General features: G+C 31.3%; 2 protein-coding genes across 2 annotated transcripts; both read left to right on the top strand.

Moving 5' to 3' along the window:
* Positions 1-5,687: 5,687 nt before the first annotated feature.
* On the top strand, positions 5,688-7,808 carry LOC129290081 (protein FAR1-RELATED SEQUENCE 5-like). Its single transcript, XM_054926789.1, has one exon. The coding sequence runs from the start codon at positions 5,688-5,690 to the stop codon at positions 7,806-7,808; it is 2,121 nt and encodes a 706-aa protein (XP_054782764.1).
* A 9,209-nt stretch (positions 7,809-17,017) lies between these two features.
* On the top strand, positions 17,018-18,205 carry LOC129290632 (non-specific lipid-transfer protein 1-like). Its single transcript, XM_054927457.1, has 2 exons — positions 17,018-17,447; positions 17,939-18,205. Exons 1-2 carry the CDS (start codon positions 17,107-17,109, stop codon positions 17,949-17,951), a joined length of 354 nt encoding a protein of 117 aa, XP_054783432.1. The 5' UTR covers positions 17,018-17,106; the 3' UTR covers positions 17,952-18,205.
* Positions 18,206-21,778: the final 3,573 nt, after the last annotated feature.

The following is a 21,778-nucleotide window of genomic DNA, read 5'->3' as shown; positions in this document are numbered from 1 at the left end:
AGAAATGAACATTTTTAGAGCAAAACATACGTGTCTTATTGGCATTCATTTTCTGCCTCAGAGCATCACCAAAATCTATTTATACACCTAAGTATGACATCCATTTGATAGTTAGAGGCTTTACTAAAAAGAACTAAATCATTCACAAAAAATAGATGAGACAGCCCTATTCTGTGCTTAATAAATTTGAAAGGCTTCCAACTACCCTTAGTGATTTCATCTTCAATTACATGACTAAATCACTCCATACATAGGGTGAAGAGATACAGAGACATCGAATCCCCTTATCGCAATCCTCTTGAAAGTTTAATCTCTCTACAAGGTTCTCCATTCCATAACACTTGGAGGGTGGCACTTTGAACACATGCCATGATAAGCTTGCACAATTTCTCCTTTAATCCTATGCTTTCTAAAGTGTGCTTGAGAAAGCTCCATTCCACTCAATCATGAGCCTTTTCCAAGTCTACTTTTAATGCCCCAAACCCTATTTACCTTTCTTTTATCTCATAGAATGTATGACCTCTTATGTCATAATTATATTGTCACTACTTTATCTCTCTTGAATGAAGCTACATTGATGCTCTCCACCTAGCTTAGCCATTAGAGGTTTCATCCTATTAGAGATTATCTTGGAGATAATTTTGTAGCTCACATTGCATAGTGAGATTGGTCTTAAATCTTTCATGAACTCCACGTGTTCAACCTTAGTTATAAGGATTAAGTGAGTTTTATTTAGCTCCCCTACCTTTGCAGGATCATTAAAAACATCCTTGACCAAATTCACAATAGACTCCCTAAAAAAGTATCCCAATACTGTTGATAGAAAAATGCTTGAATACCATCAGGACTCAGGGCTTTATATCCATCCATACAAACATAGCCTTCTTGATTTCCTTTACACTAACATCTTTATACAGAGTAGAGATTTCCCATTCTTTCAGAGCTAGGAAGTTAGACTCAATTCTTAAAAATCTATTATGATCACTTTTGAATAGCTCTTCATAGTAATTACAGGCTAGATTTTTAAGCTCCTCCCTATCTGAAACCTAATTCTCTGCTGAATCTTTGAGAGTAGTAATCTTGTTCCTCTGTCTTCTTATAATTGTGCTAGCATGGAAGAATTTAGTGTTCTAATCCCCTCAAGCTAACCAATTATAGTGTGACTTTTGGTATCATGTTAATTCCTCTTGCTGCAAGGTTTTATTATACTGATCCCAAAGCTCTTGTTCAACCTGACTTAGGTACTGATTATCTCTATTACTTCTTGCTCTTTCTACCCTTCAATTCTTCTTATCAAACAACGTTTTCTAACAGGGATATTATTAACGTGATTAGTATTCTAGTTAATAGCAAAATGCTGGAAAGTAGAAATCTTATCATTCTGAGTCACCAACCTAATAATTTTTAATTAAATTACTAAAATCCTCTTTTAACATATCAGGGTACATTACATCTGAAAAGTTGTGGACTCTATTACTCAAAAGGATTAGGAATGGTGCTCATAAAAATAGGGTGACGATTAGATCCAAACTTACACATGTGTTTGACACAAGAGTAGGGAAACTGAAGTTGCCATTGTAAATTTATAAATGCCCAATCAATGCATTCTTTGACCTCATTTCTCTCCCAAATAAATCTCTCTCCTTCAATCTTAAGATTCAGGAGGTGAGATTGTTGAATGCACTCTTGAAATTGTCTCATAGAGGTGGTGTTTACTTGGACTCCTTGCTTGTCTTCCATATTCAAATAAGCATTAAAATCTCCCATTACTAACCAAGGTTCACCCATAGTACTACTAATGATTCCAATATCCCTCTAAAGGTGTTTTCTCAGAAGATAATTAGGTTCATTGTACACATTTGTTAGCCTAAAAGCTTTATCTGATCCTACTTTCTTTACTCTAAAATGTAATAAGGGTTATAGACCAGATATATTCCACATTAGTATCTGATTCGTTCCAAAGCAACTAAATACCCCCAGCATAGCCAGTAGCCTTCACCCTTAGCCAATTAGAAAATCCAAGTTTTCGGACAACTTTATCAGCTCTAGGTCCACTAATCATGGTTTTAATAAGAGTAAGAATATCTATTTTCTTTCCTTTTAACAAATCTCTAATTCTCAAATAAAAAGTTTTAAAGGCAACACCTCTACAACTTTAAGAGATTAAATTCATAAATATAACAAAGATAAGAAAAGTGACATTGCAGTAAATATTAATTTTGCAAACCACCTCCCAAACTGTGAGCACTAGGGCCTCCCTCTTTATTAATTGTTTCCATCTTAAACCACTCCTTTAGAGCTTTGTCATGGTTTTATTCCACAATAACCTCTGTCATATCCATGATAGAAGCCGATCAAGAGGTTGGGGTGGATGATAAGGGCCACTTAGGTTTAGGATATCAATATGCTTCTGTCCCATTTCTTGTCTTGTTGTAGGTTCTTGATTAAACTCCTTTAGAGCATTATTGGGTCTTAAGCTTTAGATTTGCTCAAACTGGCTCAAGTTTAAGGGACTTCTTACATTTATAGAGCTTGAGATAACATTGCGTAACCTAGAGAAAGACTTTCTTTTTAATACTAGTGACAGGATCTTAGGCCTTTAGGCCTGGCTTCTTTTTGACACATTAGTTTTTGGACTTTCCTTTTTGTTTGAAAATGCTCCTTTTTTCTTGGGGCTTTTGCTGTAGCTTGATGAAGCTCCTTATGCACTACCTTTTTCTTCTCAAACCTGACTCTTTGCTTGGAATTTGAACTCTTCCTTCTCCTTTCCATAGGTGACATACTACTAATAGCCATAGATTTCCCTTTTGATACTCCCTCTGCAACCTCCTTTATTCTCTATTGTTGAGTCGTACGACTATTGACATTGCTAGTCACTCCTTCTGCCCCTTCTGTTTCCATAATATCTTCTGCCAACATAGAAAATCTTAAGGAATAGATACCTAACTGGGTTTTAGCTATACCTTAAGGCTTAAAACCTACTTTGGCATTTGATTGTTGGAACTTTAATTATCCTTTCTCTTCTGAAATCTTCATTTATTTGTCCATAGAGACAATATCTATAAACCCAGATCCTCCTCCAAGAGTATATTTATCATCTACTCAAAATTATTTCTTACCTCTGCTTGCTTTGCCTAAAGGGTATGACCCATAGGCATTGAAGTATCACCTTGACTCCCTTCCTTCTTAGCTTGAGATGTTGACACTAGATTTAATAGGGGATTTGAAAAGGGACACTGCTCTTTACTATGATCAAAACGGCCACATCCAAAACAAATGATACTTAGACCTTTATAGGCAACAGTAAAAACTTGTCTTTTAATCACAAAATTAGAAGAAAGACATTTAGATAGATCAATCTCAACACTAATATGTGTAAAGTTTCCTCTTTCAATAGTATGATTCCTTTTAGGCACTTAGGAAAGCATATTCAAATCTATCTTTAAGACCTTGCCAATCAAGCTTCTCAACTCTCTCAAAATCTCTTCATTATAACAGTGTAGGGGAAGAATGGGAACTCTAACCTAAATAGCTAGCTTTTTCAATGTATTATTAAAAGGGTTAAAATTCAGACTCTACTTTTGAATGGCAAGATAGTGCCCTTGGATCACCCATGGACCCCTGTTGAGCTTTCTTATACTAATAAGGTTCAAAAAAATGCATTGCAAAATAATTATTAGCTAAGTCAATAAGTTCATAATTCTTGAATCCCCAGAGAATATCTAGCCTTTCCTTCAACTGAAACTTGTTCAAATGCCATCCTAACAACGTGATAACTAAGGCATCTTTTCATGGTTTACAAAGTTCAACCCATTTCTCATCTATTACCGACACTTTAAGGAGATTATTGATGATGCTTTACTACTTAGGTGTAAGCTTGGGTGCTTCCTTCTCTTCCTCTGCTAACCATTCATTAACCAGATCTTCAAAGCTCTGCTCCTCTTTCTAAGGTTAGTGACCCAGCAAGGAAGTCTTGTAAGAAAATAGAGGAGTTGTAGAACCCCTCCTACCTATAGAACTCTGATTGCTGTTCTTCAAAGAACTCTCTTCCATAACTGTATCTTCATTAGGTCTATGGACGCTCCTTCCCAACGCATCCATCTCCTCTATTGTCAGTTGATCAGGTTTTGTCTTACTTGATACACCTAATAGATCACCACCACTCACACTTGACCTAGCCCTAGGACTCTCTCTCACACTAGCTTTCTTACTCACCGCACTCACTCAGAGGCTGCGTGATCAATATCTAACTTCACATAGCTTATTTCCATCCATAATAATAGTTTCAAATTTAAGATATCTATTAAATAAACAAGATAGTGTACCTATTTAAATAAGAAAGAATCATAATAAAATCTTTTTAAAATATACAAACGATAACTAGGTAAGAGGAAATGTGAAAATTATTTTATGATCCCTAGGGACTTGGTTGAAAATTTAATTTACGCTGTGAAAGAGAGAGAGAGAGAGAGAGAGAGAGAGAGAGAGAGATTGATTGATTCCCCATCCTATATGCTCTTCGACTTCTCTCCCCCTCCTTGCATACATGATTTCTGGCCAGCCCTGGCTAAAATGATTAAATTTCTGTGTCGTCATATGGATATCCCTTAGCTTCATTATCAGCTTCATTATCATCATCTACAACAATTACATCTTCAACCACAAGATATAAAGTTGGCCCCTTGTTTGCGTCTTGAATCTCATTGAGCCCGTCTGCATGTCCCACGAACTCTACCTCCAGTTTGTTGTGCCCATCAGTGCACTTTACTCTCTTTCCTTATGGTTCTCCAATCCTGCATATATACACCTCTCTATTTCCTTTTTTTTAGATGTTTAAAGCACTTGTGCTTGTTGCTGTTATTGTTTATTCAATTGGGGGTTACGTTTAAGGAGAGTTTCGAGAGTGAAACCATGGTTAACATGATGTCAACTCCTGGGGTTGCGATTTTGTAGTTTACGGTGTGAAGCTAAATTAGATGCCTAGGGCGTTAGTTTGTAGATTTTGCTGAATTACAAGGGCATTTCACTTAGCGCTGAGGGTGTCTCCATTTTTCATTTGGTGCATTTCCCTCCACTTCTCAAAACGGCATCGTCTAAGTGGGAGGAAAAAAGACAAAAGAAAGCCAAATAATGCGTTATTTTTATCTCCACCAGCGCGCTCGGAAACCTCTGTTTTTCTCACTCTTCCAGAACAGAAATGTGCTCACACAGCAAAAAGAAATTCTGACCAAGAAAATATTTCGATTAAGGAAGGATTTTGATTATAATTTGGTATGGTTCCATTTTTTTCCTATTTGTTGATCATTTCTATCCCTCATTTAAACTTAAAACTTGCTGAACGTGGTTGCCATTCTCTCTCTCTTTCTCCCTTACATTGGTCATTTTCCTCCCCTGTTTTTATGTTTAAATTAATTTTGAAACACATTACTAATTTGCCATGGACTTGTGCTGCACAGAAATTTTTTTGATGACAGTCACAACTACAAGAAAGTAATGCTGACCATTTAACACATTATTATCCCTTAGCTTTGCATAAATGAATGCATCACCAAGCTCTTAGGTTATTTTTAAATTCATTAATAGTTTTTTGTTAACTCTCATGAATAACAGTGTTTATTTATTTTTTTATCTGCTTACTCTTGGTTTTAGTGTTTTTGTTTTTCAGCTTTTCTTGTTAGCTTTAAGTAATGGACACAAGTATGACTCTAATAGTTGGTCTTGAATTTGATGATCTAGAAGAGGCATGGCAATATTGGATTGACTATGGTGGAAGAATAGGATTCAGTGTTAGAAAGCAAAACTCTAATAAGAGCAAGAAGGATGATTCTATCATATATTGCAAATATGTTTGTTCCAAGGAGGGAGTGAAAAAAGCAGATAAAAGAGACTTTAAAACTAAGAAGCCTCGAAAGGAAACAAGAACAGGGTGTGAAGTGAAAATGATAATTAAAAAGGTGAATGAAAGATTTAGAGTTAGTGAACTATTTTTGGACCATAATCACCCTTTAGAGCCCCCAGAGACTATTCATTTATTAGCATCACAAAGGAGATTACCGAAAGCACAAGGCTATGCTTTGGAGTTTGCTGAAGATACGGGGATTAAGCAAAAAGCCTCTTTTAATTTAATGAGCAAATATGCAGGAGGGAGGGCTAATTTGGGGTATACCAAAGAGGAGGTAAAGAGTTATCTAAGATCAAGGAGGCAACGAGACATGATCTATGGTGAAGCTGGGTTTTTACTTCGCTATTTTCAACAACAATTGACAAAAAATCCTTCATTTTTTCATGCTTATCAAATGGACTCAGAAGAGCAGATAACTAATGTGTTTTGGGCTGATACACGTATGTTGATAGATTATGATTGTTTTGGGGATGTCATTTCATTTGATACAACATACTCTACAAATCGTGACAACAGACCACTTGCCATTTTCTCAGGTTTCAACCATTACAGAGAAGTAGTGATATTTGGTGCTGCTTTATTATATGATGAGACTATTGAGTCTTTTAAATGGCTTTTTGAAACCTTTTTACAAGCACATAAGCAAAAAATGCCATTTACTATGTTTACTGACCAAGATGCAGCAATGGCAAGAGCCTTAGAAGAAATAATGCCAAATGTAAAGCATGGCTTATGCACATTCCACATCAATAGAAATGGGGTGAAACATCTTGGAAACTTAATGAAAGATGGCTCTCGTTTTCTGGGTGAGTTTAATTGGTGCATGTATCATTGCAAGGAAGAAACAAGGTTTGAGGAATCTTGGAAAGAATTATTATCAAAATATAATGTAGAAGAAAATCCATGGTTGATGTCTATTTACAAGTTAAAAGAAAAATGGGCAGCATGTTACATGAAGTACTCAAAGACTCTTGGTATGAGAAGTACACAACTTAGTGAAAGTATCAATTCATTTATAAAAAGTTGCACTAATCCTGAATTGAATATTAGTCAATTCTTCAATGTCTTTGAACAAGTTGTTGTGGATAAGCGGTATAATGAATTGCAAAGTGACTTCAACTCACGCCAGAAGTTGCCAAGGTTGATATTGAAGAGTTCGTCTATGCTGCAACAGCTTTCTCAAGTTTACACACCACCAATTTTTGACTTGTTCCAGCATGAGTATGACTTACGTGATGCTACGTGTATAAAAGAGAGGAAAGAAAGAAAAATAGCTGCAGATGATGATGCTCTTGTTATTGATTATGTAATCACAATGGTTGATAAAAAAGGAGAGTGGAGATTGACATTTGAGCCATCAAGAGAAGATAAAGAGGCTGTCATTACTTGTAATTGTAAGAAGTTTGAACAATGGGGAATACTATGCTGTCATGCATTGAGGATATTGTATGACCAAGATGTAAAGCTACTTCCAAAGCAATATGTGTTAAAGAGGTGGACAAAAGAAGCAAGGTGTGGTGTAGTGCATGATAGTAAGGGAAAGGAAATTGAAGTTGATCCTAAACTAGAATGCTCGAATCGATATAGGCAATTGTGCCCCATGCTCATAAAATTAGCTAGTGATGCATCTGAATGTTCAGAGGCATTCTCTATGGTTCATCAAGCAGTGCTAGAGCTTAGCAAGAAAGTGTCTCAACTTCTTATTAACCACTCATCAGATAGTGTTAATAATGAAGGAGGTGTTGATGATGATGTTGGTAAGAATGATGGTTCAGGCATTGGATTCAAGAAGAGAGAGCGCAAAAAGATTAGTCCAAGTTGGGTCGACAATCCAAGTCAAAAAAGAAAAAAAGTTAAGACTTTAAAAAAATCTACTAACAAGTCTTCACAATGTTCAAAGGTATAATTATTTTACTTTGAATTTTTATTAGCATGATTTTTTTTATGACATTTAACCGATATTGTTGCAGGACACACAAAATATATTAGAAGTGGGTAGATCATCATCTTCGGTACAATATGGCTCCCTTGTGTCAAATATGCCAGTGCAAGTGCAAAATGACCCCCCTGTGTCAAATATGCTGGTGCAAGTGCAATGTGGCCCCCCTGTGTCAAATATGCCGGTGCAAGTGCAATGTGGCCCCATTGTGTCAAATATACCGGTGCAAGTGCAAACTGGCCCCCTTGTGCCAAGTATGTCGGTGCAAGTGCAAACTGGCCCCCTTGTGCCAAGTATGTCGGTGCAAGTGCAAAATGGCCCCCTTGTGCCAAGTAAGTGCAAAATGGCGTATGTGCAAGTGCAAAATGGCCCCCTCGTACCAAGTATGCCTGTGCAAATGCTATATGGTCCTCCCGTGTCAAGTATGCTAGTGCAAGGGCAATATGGCCCCACCGTGTCAAGGATGCCGGTACAAGGGCAATATGGCCCCACCGTGTCAAGGATGCCGGTACAAGGGCAATATAGCCCCCCCGTGTTAGGTATGCTAGTGTAAGGGCAATATGGTCTGCCTGTGCCAAATACACCAATAACAACACAACATGATCCACTTCAAGTAAGTCAAATGTCATTCACAACATTGACGATGGTAAAGATATTATATTTCAAGTTCTTATTCTCAACTAACTTAAATGTCATTCACAGCATATTTCATACTATTGTCATTTTATCTTTGTGTTTGTAGGATTCATTGAACAACAATGTGAAGTCACTTGAAGCAATTGAATTTAGTCAAGTATTTGAGAAAGGTAAATCATTGTCTAAATGTATTGAAACTTCTATTACAATTCAATTACATTACATTGTTTGAATATAAATTGTTACAATGTTACAGATTCAAATCTGAATGTGAATACAAATCCTCAGTTGTGAAGTCTTCATTTCAGTCCTAGCCTCTTGCTTCAGTCTCCATTCTGTTCTTAGCAGTATACACTTGTGGGCTGGTCCTCTTTTTTGTCATGCTAGCTCCTTGCTTTGATGTTTGTTCTTTTGCTATAATGCTGCCTAGACTCATTTTGTATACTTGTAAGCTTGCTTTACTATATACTTGTAAGCTTGCTTCTTCCCATTTTGTAAAGCCGAAACAAATTTCTGTTTTTGAAATCTGCACAATTTATAGAGTGTAAAAGAATTATCCTTAGACAAAGAAGAAAATGAAGCAAGGAAATTCCTAAATGATTAGGTGGTCTCTAGTCAATTTACAGTTGCAGCTGGGCTTGGCAAATTTGTACTGTATGTGCAAAGTTCTAATGCATGCGTAAAGTTGATTTTGACTATGGGCTTGGCAACTTTTGATCTTTAGACCAAGGTGAATAAGAAAAACCTTAGGAATTAAGAAAATATTAAGCACTGTTCCTCAAATATATATATATATATATATATTAAAACTGAACCAACTTGTGAGGAAACATCTAGCCTGAATGAAATAAATGTTACAATGAACCATACATGAGAAAGCTTCAAAATCACTTACCATCTCTCTCAACCTCACTCATATTACATAAGAATCAGTTGGGTCAGGTCAATCATAAACCAACACCAAGTTACCAAAGTGGAGAAAACAAGAGAAAAATAATATATCCATTGTCATTGCTCCTCATCAATATACATAACCATAGAGAGGAGAGTTAGTTCTGAGTAGAATTTAAATAACAGGCATAAAAAAACTGCTAGGATATAGTCTATGAAAGAAGCACAAGCCAAATGCATAGAAGGAGAAACAGGGAAAGAGGTATAAAATACTTTCACATAGTAAATATGGCAAAAGAAGGTGATGGAGAAAAAAATGAAAGTAAAGAAGAAAGCAAATCGCCATTGACCTAACCAGCACACAGTCCCAATTACCTTCTTCTTATATTCTTGACATGTGAGATTATCACCATTCTCACCATATTCCAATCATTATTCCCCGATATAAATCAACCTTGTCTGTTGGATTAAAAAAGAAAATCAACCTTGTCCTCAATGTTGAGCTAGACACTGAACAACATTAAAAGAAAGACATGCATAACCATGTCTTGCCACCCAAACCAAGCACAGCAAATTCTTTTCCACTAGATCATTGAGAAACTTGTAGAGATCTTTAATGAGTAAAAACTAAGTTACTTAATATCAACTTGCCATACTAAAAATTAAATACTAATCTGGTAACGAGGAAGACACACAGGAGACAAGAAATGTCTTCCACACGTAGCTGCTATGCGTGAATGGACATACCTTGTTTTTCTGTTCAGTACCCTTTCTGCCTTATATTTGGTTTCTTCTCTCTTTTCTTCTGCCACAATATTAAGAAGAAGATTCTGTGTCTCCCTTTACATTTCCTCCCTCTAATCTCTTCTATGTCATCTCTCTTTGCTCTCTATATCAGCTCCTCTCTCCATCAGTCTATTCTCTCATGCCCATGTCTTTTCTCACCTGTCATTTGCCTTTTTTATCCCCCTCTTTAGCTCTGTAATTTCTTCCGTTAGATCTTGGATTTCAAGGTAAACTTTAGATGTCTTGCAAAAACAAAAACAAAACAAAGCAAAAATAAAATGGTGTACCATTGGAGAAGCGAACACCTCATTATTAGAGCAGTCAATTCATCCCTGGTCAAAAGTAAAAATAAATGGCCTCACCAAATTTGACTCATGAAAACTGGCAATGGAGACACCTTGCAGCAAAATAATCATAATTGTAGTAACATTGCCTCAATGCTCTACATCTTTGACGCAGCCTGATTCATAATGATCCTCATTTGAATGATCTCACTATTGATGGATCCCAAATCTTCATCAATTTTGTCTAACAACAACCCCAATGAAGAGATAAACAGAGCAAAACACTGACCTAGATGAGGAGATAATTAAGCCGACGGCGAGATCAAAGAGGTCAACAGGGAGAAGACGAGGTGAAGAGAAGTGAGGAAGCTGGAGTTGAAGCTCGATGCTGGTCCAATGGCGCTGGTGAAAGTGGAGTTAGTTGGAAGGTGGCCAGGTGGGGCTCGGAGGACTGAGACGACGATTCGGTTCAGACTTCAGACCGGAGCGCCGAGATCAGTCTCTCATATATCCTCCCCATAGAGCCGACGACCGAGAGCGAGACGAAGGACGAGAGCAGTGTCGAGAGGGCGAGGGTTGCGTCTGAGGGTGTGAGGATGGAGAGCGCCGAGATAAGTCTCTCAGATATCCTCCCCATAGAGCCGACGACCGAGAGCGAGACGAAGGAAGAGAGTAGTGCCGAGAGGGAGAGGGCTGCGTCAGAGGGTGTGAGGATGGACAATGATGCAGACGGTCAGGATCGCAACAAGAAATGAACGATGGAGATTTCACCACTAATCAAAACGACGTCGTTTTGAAGAAATGGAGGAGAAATGCACAGAATGGAAGTGGAGACACCCTTCGCCCATTTCACTTAACCCCGTCACCTTGCTTTCCTATGTTGCCATTGTTTGGTGTTCTGGTTCATCCCTCGGTTCATCATAGAGTTCCCATGTTTAAGGGATCACTCAAGTTTTCATATGAACATTAAAATCTTTGGGACAAATGCGTTTGTGCTTTTGCTTTAAATCTTGCGATGCTTTTACATGTTGAGAAGACTTGGGCTTTCACCATGAATGTTGCTGTAGCGGTGTAGGATGGGTCACCAGAATCAAAGTAGGAGGGGAGGGAGAAAGATTTGGGGTAAATATACCAATTCGCGTAAAACTAAAATGACAGTTAAGTTTCTTGGAGATTAAAAACTAATTATTATATTTTGTTGTATTTATTTATCATTTATATTTTTTAAAAGATTTTATTTCCATTCTCCTTTACAAAGCTCACATTGTGTGGGCCATGTTTTGACCATTCTTATTGATATTAGCATCAACAGTAGTTAAGTGAAAATAAATCATTTATCCGTAAAATTAGGGATTTGAATAGAAAGGAAAGATGACCAATAATAACCTTATAAAAATTAATTCTTTTATCATAAATTATAAGACATTTTTTAATTAAATTTTACATATTAATAGTCCTCATTAAATACACCTAATAATTTTATCTTTTTAAAAAAAACATATAAATTTTTAAAAATATCCATCATTTAATATATTGAAAAGAAAAAAGATAAAAATTAACCATAGAGAGATAAAAGGTAATATTAAAATTAATATATTTAATTAAAAATTAATTTATAAAAAGTATTTTATATTTTGGGGTGAAAAACCACCTTCAAAAATATCTTATAATTTGGGATGAAGGGAGTAATATTAAACTAAGATCTATTTACAATTAAAATTTTTAAATTCAATACTTTTTCTCACATGTTTCAGTACTAGAATAATCTTGATTTAGCCTTAATCTTATCATGAGGTTCTTAATTGTCATTCTCACTATTGCAAATAAAATTATACTGAAAGAGTTATTCTTAATTAAACAAAAAAGTACACTGATTAGCAAAGCAAAATAATCACTCCTATGTTTAAGAAAAAACTTATACATTTAAGATGTTTGTATCTAATCATTTCAAAACTAATAAATTTTTCATATTCTTTATTTTATTATAAATGATTAGATATCATTCTCTCTAGTAAATTTTCCTTCGATTTTTCTACTATTCTTATAAATATAAATTATTTACATTAGAATTAAGTCACTCTCAACGAAAAAGAAAGATATGATTAAAAATAGTAATTAGAATTGTTTAAATTTTTTAAAGTGACATGTAGTTTCTCTAATCTCAATTATAAAATATTTCTAACTACATTCGACATGCCAATAAGCATTATTATTATTTTTTTACTTTATAAAAAACGAAATGTTCTTTATTAGTTTAATTTTTGCCCTTAACCCTTTTATCATGAAAAGTGGAAAACGCTGCTTAGTTATATTACATTTCTTATGTACATATTAATTAATATAAAAATAAATTTTAAAAAATACAAAGCATTCTTGATTTCCAATATATATCCAAAAGTACTAAGAGAATATAGATTAGGATTATACTCCCTCTTATCACAATACAAACCATTCTCTAAAAGTATTACTTAGTTTAAAGTATAAAACATTTAGTACTCTTTTCAATTCAAAATATAAGTTTTTTTTTTAAAGCTAATCTTAATCTAAAATAGAAGCAACTTAATATTTGTAAATATTTTTACATTTTAAACCTTGTATTTTTTAATTTAGATTCTTGTGTTTATGAATTTATAATCTTTTTCTCACTCATCACTAGAGCAAAAAAGAAAAACAATGTATAATTTTATAAAAATAAGAATTTTATTAATATGTAAATTATTGTTAAAAATTATTTATATTTTATTAGAGGGTAGCAGCTTTGTTATTATTTTCATAACTATCTCTCTACTTTATTTACTATTATTTTTAAAAAATATCTTAAATTTTTAACTATCATTAATATCATGAATTGTAGTAGTTTACTGTAGACATTAAGAAATTGTTTTGGTAAAAAAAAAAAGGGGTGGGGGGGAGAGATAAAGAAAGTGGAGAAGCAAATGGAAGACAAATTTTTAGCTATAACAAGTGAGCCGCGTTATTTATGATCTATTTAATAAAAAATAATATTTAAATAACATTAAATATAAATTAATTTTAATATTAATTATAATATAAAAAATATAAAAAATTAAATATATATTTTATTTTAAAAATAAAATTAATTAAAATAATACTCCCTTCATCTTAAATTATAATTAAGATATTTTTAAATAACATCTTAAATGTCAATAAAACTTATTAAATGTATTTTACAATTTTATTTTTTTAAAATAAAAATAAAAAATTTAAAAATATTATTTATTTAATACTCTATTAATAAAATAATATTAAAAATATAAAAATATATAATATTAAATAAATATTAATAAAATTTTATTTTTATTAAAATATTTATATATTAAAATGTTAAATTTTTTTATCATTTAAAATAAAAAGAGTATTATTTAAAATTTTATTTAAATAATTTAAAATAATTTAATTCAATAAATTCAAAGTGCAGGCACCTATCCCACTTAAATGGGAGAGGTTGGAGTCAATAATTGCATTGTAGGGGACTGACAATCTGAGATGACTCCGACACCCATTCAATGCCCCTCAACTGCTACCTGTCTGGCTGTCTCTATGTCCCTTCATTCCCAATTAATGCACTCCGTTTTGGTCCTATATACGTCCTCCACGTTTCTCTTCATCTTCTGATTTATAAAATATCTTTATATTAATAAAATTTATCAAAAAATTCTTACCGGAACTCTATGCATCATGTATATATTTTATTTAATAAAATTATACCAATTACTTCAATAAATCTTATATTTCTTTCATTAAAAATATAAAATATTTTTTAATAATTGAATATTAAAAATATAAAATATTTTTTAAAGTATAATTATTATTTTTTAAAAAAAATTATTAAATAAATCACTTTGTATTAATTTTAAAATGAAATACCCTATTAAATAAGGGTAAATATAAAAAAATATAATTAGTTTGACAAATATTTTACATTTCTAAACAAAGAGATTATATCATTGTTTTTCTCTCTTAATTGTTGTTTTTTATTAATGATAAAATTAATTATTTAATCTTATAGTTTTGATCAAGTTGTAACTAAATTCCTGAACTTTGACTTGTTATAACTCAATTCTTAAAATTTTGACTCAGTTGTAAATTAGTTTTTAAATTTTTTTTCTTACAATTTAGTCCCTAAAGTTTTAACCTCTTAAAATATTAGTTTCTTTATTTTAAAAAAATAAAATTATAAAGATTAAAAATATTTTAAAATTAATTACTAATATTTTAAATTACTAAACCCTTTTAATATTTTTAAATATTAAAATTTTAAAAAAATTTAATATTTATAATTTTTTTAAAATAAAATTATAATATTTAAAAGGTCAAAATTTCAAGGACTAAATTGTAAGGGATAAAGTTCAGAAATTGAGTTATAATAAATCAAAGTAAAGGAACTGAGTTACAATTAAATTAAAATTATAAAAACCAAATGACTAATTTTTTTTAAAATTAATTTATATTTATAGCAATATAAAATTATAAACGACATGCTTTTATTAAAGGAAGTATAAATGATATGATGTATCAAATCCATGCAAGAATTTTAAAAGAATATTAAAAAAAAGGGAATATGTGAAAAGTAATATTATAAATTTATTATTAATAAAACTTTAGGACATTGAATATATCCTAAAAGTATTTTATAATTCATGATAGAGAAAATATAAAATAACTTTATAGATATTTCATTATCTCAAAATATAAAATAATTTAATAAAAATAAATTTTTATTAATAATGTTTTTCTAACATTGAAATTATTTTGAATTTAATATTATACAATTAAATAAAGTGTATTTTTAAAAATTTATAATGTTATTCTGAAAAACTAAGTCTGTAAAATATTATCATTAATTTTTATTTATACATAATCTTATCTCAAATTAGATGGTGGAAATATTTTCATACTTTTTCCCTACATTCCTATAGCCTACTTACAGAATGAAGTTAACTAACCCCATAATTTTTTAAAAATGACAGATATTTTCTCTTATCTTTTTTTATAAAGAAAAAAATATTTTCTTGAAACTATTTATAAATCATATTCTATTACAAACTTCTCTTTACCCTCAATTAAATGTCAATAAGAAGAAGTACTTTTTTTTTCCAAAGGTAAAAGCAAACAACTTGTATATTATTAAATTATGTATACTTAATAAATATAAAGTAAGAAATTTATTAAATTTTTAAAGAGAGTTAATAATTTTTATAATATTTTATAATTTTGATAAAATATGTTAAAGTTAACTCATAAATATAATTAGAAGGAGCAGCATCCTTGAACTTGTACAAAAAAATGTTGAACTTTTTACCTATACCCTTCATTGAAATTAATTAATAACCGCAATAAATTGTGTCTAAAATTTTAAATTTTTGTCAACAATTTAGTACAATTAAAGATGGACAAGATTACAAAATTAACTATTACTTCTTTGTCCTATATTTAGAATTAAATAAGGTTTTAAAACTTTGTTATATAATCAAAATAGAATGAAGTACATATAAGATAGGAGGTGGTATTATCAAACCATCTACACACAGTTATCATTGGGCCTTGAATTTTTTTGCCGTGAGGAGTAAGTTTTGCCCATAACATATATAATATATTTTGAAATACTAAGAGTAAATTAAATGATATATTTTTCTTAATTAAATCATTACACACACACATATATATAACGGTTGAAATTTAAATTCTAATCAGTTATTTAAATGATGAGAACATTTATTACTCATGTCAATTTTAGTAGGCTGAAACCTTAAACAGATGAGTCCTTATGCTGCTTCCAAGTACCAACTTGAGATCTAGTGAAGGTGTTTTATAGTCTCTTTCATTTGATTCTTTTTTTTTCTTAATTAAATTTATATGCATCCTTGTTCTATTTTTATTTTTTAAAAGTAATTTTATATTTTAAAATTGGAGGGAAAAGTTAATGTGATTTAAAAGTTAAATACTTTCTTTTCTCCTTGCATGTCTATCCAGGATTGGATTGTGTACAACTCAAAGAATGAGGTGGGAAATCAGAGTGCCATATATAAGATTCTCTGCTTCGCAACAAGATTCATTCTAGAGAGAATATTAAAGAAGAACCCTAAAGAAATTGTATTTTTGAAAAAGATTTAAGCAAGTAATAGTTAACAAGTTAGCAATTGAAGTTATTGTTTCAACAACTAGTATTACATTATAAATGAAGTATCAGTTATGATCATTCCCATAACCATCTGCTCAATTAATGGATTAGAGAAATTCAGGACTTTTTGACATGCGAGTGAATCTTTACTTTTTCATCACATGTCTAAGAAAGCAAATTACTTTAATTTTGACTACTAAAGATTTTTTAAAAAAAATAAATAAAAACGGTTAGGAGAATCCATGTCAGCACATCTCGTTATCAGCAGCATCCATAACAAGGCAATGAAGAATCCAGTGAGAGAGTTCCCAGTAGTACGGAAAATGGTGTTGCTACTTAATTAAAAATTAAAACACCAAATTAAGATGACAATAAATTTTTCATTAACCAAGTCCAAGAGAATTTGTCTATATAAACTCGCACACCCTTCACCACTAAGCAAGCAAGCAAGCAATTCCCAAACCACGATATCAAAGCACTTATTAATTATTAGCAGCCTCGTTCAAGTTCTAGGAATCAGATAGCAATGGCGGCTCTGGTGAAGGTGGCATGCTTGGCGGTGCTGTGCGTGGCTCTGATCGGTGCGCCCATGGCCGACGCCATCACCTGCGGTCAGGTCACCAGCAGCCTGGCGCCGTGCCTCTCTTATCTCCAGAAGGGTGGCTCTCCCTCAGCCGCCTGCTGCAACGGCATCAAGTCCCTGGCCTCCGGCGCTCGGACCACCGCCGACAAACAGGCCGTCTGCAACTGCCTCAAGCAAGCCGCCGGTACGGTCTCCGGCGTCAACAATAAGAACGCCCAGAACCTTCCTTCCGCCTGCAAGGTCAACATCCCCTACAAGATCAGCACCTCCACCAACTGCGCCAGGTTCCTACTATCATTCCTCACTCTCGTGTCTAATTTCATGCGGGACAAGATTATAAAACATCAGAAGAATTACGTTGAAATTTCATTAAAAAAATAATTAATTACTGTAAAATTTATTAATAACTGAATTAAAATTATTAATAAAAATAGACTTTATAATAATTAATTTTTTTATGAGATCTAATTATAATTCTTCCTAAAATATTTTCTAAAAACTTTGTTTACATTAGTTAGTTTTCATAATCATTTTTTAAACTATATTTTTAATTAATTTATTATTATTTAAAAATAAATGATACATTAAAATTTTAATTATTATTAAAACATTTTTCCAGCATATTTAATGAAAGAATAATTACAAAAATGTAAATTTTCAAATTATCAATTATATTGTGATGATGAGACATGCCGTACGTTGTGCGTGTGTTGTTTTTTTTTTTCCTATTTGTAAATAGTAAATACTGAGTTGTTATTTGTATTGGAAATGGCAGCATCAAGTTCTGAAGATGAGGATATATATATATATACACACACACACACACATATTTGGAGGAGCCTATATGAGAGAGTATGGCAGTGGAGAATAAAGGAGGGTTACTACCAGTGATTGTTGTGATGACTCGGAGGCCTTCCACAGCTTAGTTTTCATTTTATATTACATAAAATGTAGTTTTTGTGTTTTCTAGTTAAATCTAATGTATATGTCGTTTCTCGCCTGTGCGAGTTACATATGTAGTAATTTCATATCTTATTTTTAACCGTTAGTTTCTACTTTTATTAATTGACTCATATTAAAGATTAAAAAAAAATCTCACATCTAGAAGTGGGTTATCAATATATAAAGTTGAAAATGTGTTTAATTAAATGACTTAACTTATTTTAATAAAATGGATTATCCTTAAACATATAGTAGTTAGTAGAAAGAATCTAGCAACTGCTTAGCCTCCAAATTACCATCCATAATAGCTTTAGCAATTAAAAACATGTCAGGATGACGGCAAAAATATTGATTCTATTTGGTAAGAATTTGATTGATAACAACCCAGAAGCTGAATTTAATTGATAATGATAAATATTTTTATAAATATTTTTTGAGTTTGAAAATATGTCTCAACCCGGCCTCATAAGTTTTAGGATTCAACTTATCAATTAAAATTTTTTATTATTAAAAAAAAAGAATGTCAAGGCAATCAACACGCGTTTTTTGTTATAATAAAAAGGACTATGACCAATAACTCAAACAAATATATACAACATTTTTAAGAGAGTTGCTTTAATTGAATTCCACACTACTTAAATTTTAACCAAGTAATATTAACATAACCTCCAAAACCCTTCAATTTGAAGCCTCTCCCCCTATTTTTTTTTTAAAATCTAAACAAAGGTGTTAGTGTCTTCATGTTATGATCAATTTATATTTTTCTATATAGTATCAAATATATGATAACTCATAATTTACAAATCATAAATCATCTGAATTAACTACCTCAAAATTTAGAAACTAATTTACAATTTTTTGGATATTCCATGTATACAGCTCTTTGACCCTTTAAACTGCATTATAGATCCTTCCAAAAAATCAAGGAGAAATAATGCTTTACCTTGGGATCAATAAGAAGAAGATGATACTTTAGAATTCCAAAATGGTAAAATGTCAATTAACGACCCTTGTTCTTTATATATTGACAATGGGGAAAAACAAGATGCCTCGTTCACGTATAAGTTGAAAACTGGGAAGCCTCCGCTGAAAATACCAAGATACGAGCTAGAAATCCCAAAAGCCACAATTGGGATCATTTTAAATGAATCTTTTTTTTTATATATATTCTTCTTCAATTTTAAAATTGTCAAAAGCTAAATTGGAAAGAATAAAATAAGTACATGTTGAAAATGTTGGATGAGTGAACATGAGAAAATTATTTAATTGAAAATGATTCTAACTGAGGCTTCAAGAATTCCAGACTTTGAAGATTTCTATTTGTCAAATGACTTTTTCTGTCTCTTAAATGTAAGTAAAAGACTAAAATTTCTAATTAACATTTTAAAATTTTAGAGTTGTAAGACGTCATTATCGTCTCTATTTAGTCTCAAACTATCAGTTTGCCAAGTTTAGAGGATATGCTTAGTTCTATTTATAGGTTAGAGAGTGAGAAATTTTTTTGTCATATTCACAAATTACTTCATTAAATTTTCATAAAAAAATTTCTCATTTGCTCTCTGTTGAATGTTGGAGAAAAATATATATTATTAAAGGATATATATTTAATAAAAATAAAATTAAAAAATTGTTAAATTTTTGTTAATGAGTTTTAAAATTTTTATTAATTTTAATAAAATATATTAAAAGTTACTTATAGATAGAATTAGAGAAATATAACTTTGTACCTAAAATCCTGATATGTCACTGTGGTAAAAAGAAAATGTGATATGAAGAAAGAACATGTTTCCGATGTTTTTTTTTTTTATTTATGTTTTCCTCTCTCTTCTAACTTTATGAAAGTTTCATGATAGAAAAACTATTTTTTTAAAAGAAAACTCTCCCTAATTTAGACATAATAAAAGCTCAAGTTTAGATTAACCATAGATTGAAGAACCTAATTATAGCTTAATGTCTTAGGACACATGGTGGGTCATGTACAAAAAGAAATTAAAAAAATAAATATTGAAGAGATAATAACTTCAATGACTGTGAATGTCAACGAGCTTGGTGAAATAATTTATGATGCGTTGATTGTGGTCAATAATTTGGTTTTGTCACCCATATATATATATGTATATATATATATGTATGTATATATATATATGTATGTATGTATGTATGTATGTATGTCTGTTGTTTAATTAGTAGTAATTAGGTTCTCTTCTAATAAATCAGTATGAACTGTAGCCTTTGTCCATATCAGTTGGACAGACCTTATTTATGATTTTTATTTTCAACTAAAAGGGCAATAATTACTTGACAATATATAGCGTTTTAGGCACAATCATCAATCTATATATGTAATTATTATCAAATTCAAATAGGTCATCACCCCCTCAATATGAAATACTCCTTCTGTTTTAAATTATAAGGCATTTTTAAAAAAAATTCATCCCAAAATATAAGACAACTTGAATTGATTAAAGTTTCATTAAATGTACAATTCTAATATTATTTTTCTCTCTCTATAATTAATTTCAATCACTTTTTTTTTCAATATATTAAATTATGAATATTATGAGAAGTTTATATTTTTGTTTTGAAAGGATAAGTTTGTTAAGTGTATTCAATGATGCTTATTGATATGTGAAATTTTATCTAAAAGTGTTTTATAATTTGAGATGTAGGGAGTAAGAAGTATAAAGTAGACAAGGTTTCAAATCCTTCTTTCATATTTGCCCCGAAAAGAAATCTCCTTTTATATAATCAAAATCCTTATGTTGCAATGAAAAGTGTCTTAATTAAGATCTGAAAGTTTTTTTTTTAAAGAAAAAATAAAATTGGTAGAAGCTGTTAAAAACTATGATGATAAATGTTATCAACCTAACAAATCACATATCTTATTGATATTATGAAATTATATAATTTTATTATGTTGTAGATTTAAATTTGATCATGCTATAAATATGTTCTCCCAAAAAAGGACTATATATATATATATATATTTCATATACGAATAGTCCTGTGGACAATCTTTGCTTAAACTAATTAATGACTTTTCATATTGAACAAAAATAAAATTCAGATAATTTATAGCAATATGATCTATTATTATCAGATAGAACCAATGAAGAGCTGATATGGATCGTCTGCAAAAGTGTTATCCAAGTAAAACTTGATAGAAAAGAAAAGGCAAACAAATTATCAAAAATGAAAACAAATGATTCATCTGAATGATACTTTAAAAAAATTGATACTTTTTTTTTAAAAAAAAAGATAGGTGAATTAAGTCCCAAGAAGGCAAGAACTCATTCACTAAGGTTAGAAGAATCCTCACAATCCACATGTTTTTTTTTTAAACAAAAACGTTTTAAATTAAAAAAAACGTTTATAAATTTTTAAAAAATGGCATTCGTTTCCATTGGTCCCCATTATATGTCTGTTTTTTTTTTATGGGCAATACCTAACAGATAATTGGACCCAATACAACAATATGAGCCCCGCCAAGTAGTTGAGCTTTCTATAATGAAAAAAGTTCACTTATTTTTAGACCAAAAAATTGGTTTGAGAAATTTTATAACGTTATTTAAATTTTAAAAAATAGTAAAAACAAATGTTTGGATACTTTGGGAAGCTAATATTAGCCCTTTGATGCGATACATGAGAAACAGTGCCAATTTTATTTTGACCT

This window comes from Prosopis cineraria, unplaced genomic scaffold, assembly GCF_029017545.1.
Source record: "Prosopis cineraria cultivar Desert tree isolate PC_DT_omini unplaced genomic scaffold, ASM2901754v1 PC13, whole genome shotgun sequence".
Classification (NCBI taxonomy): domain Eukaryota; kingdom Viridiplantae; phylum Streptophyta; class Magnoliopsida; order Fabales; family Fabaceae; genus Prosopis; species Prosopis cineraria.
This window is presented reverse-complemented; position numbering and strand designations above follow the sequence as displayed.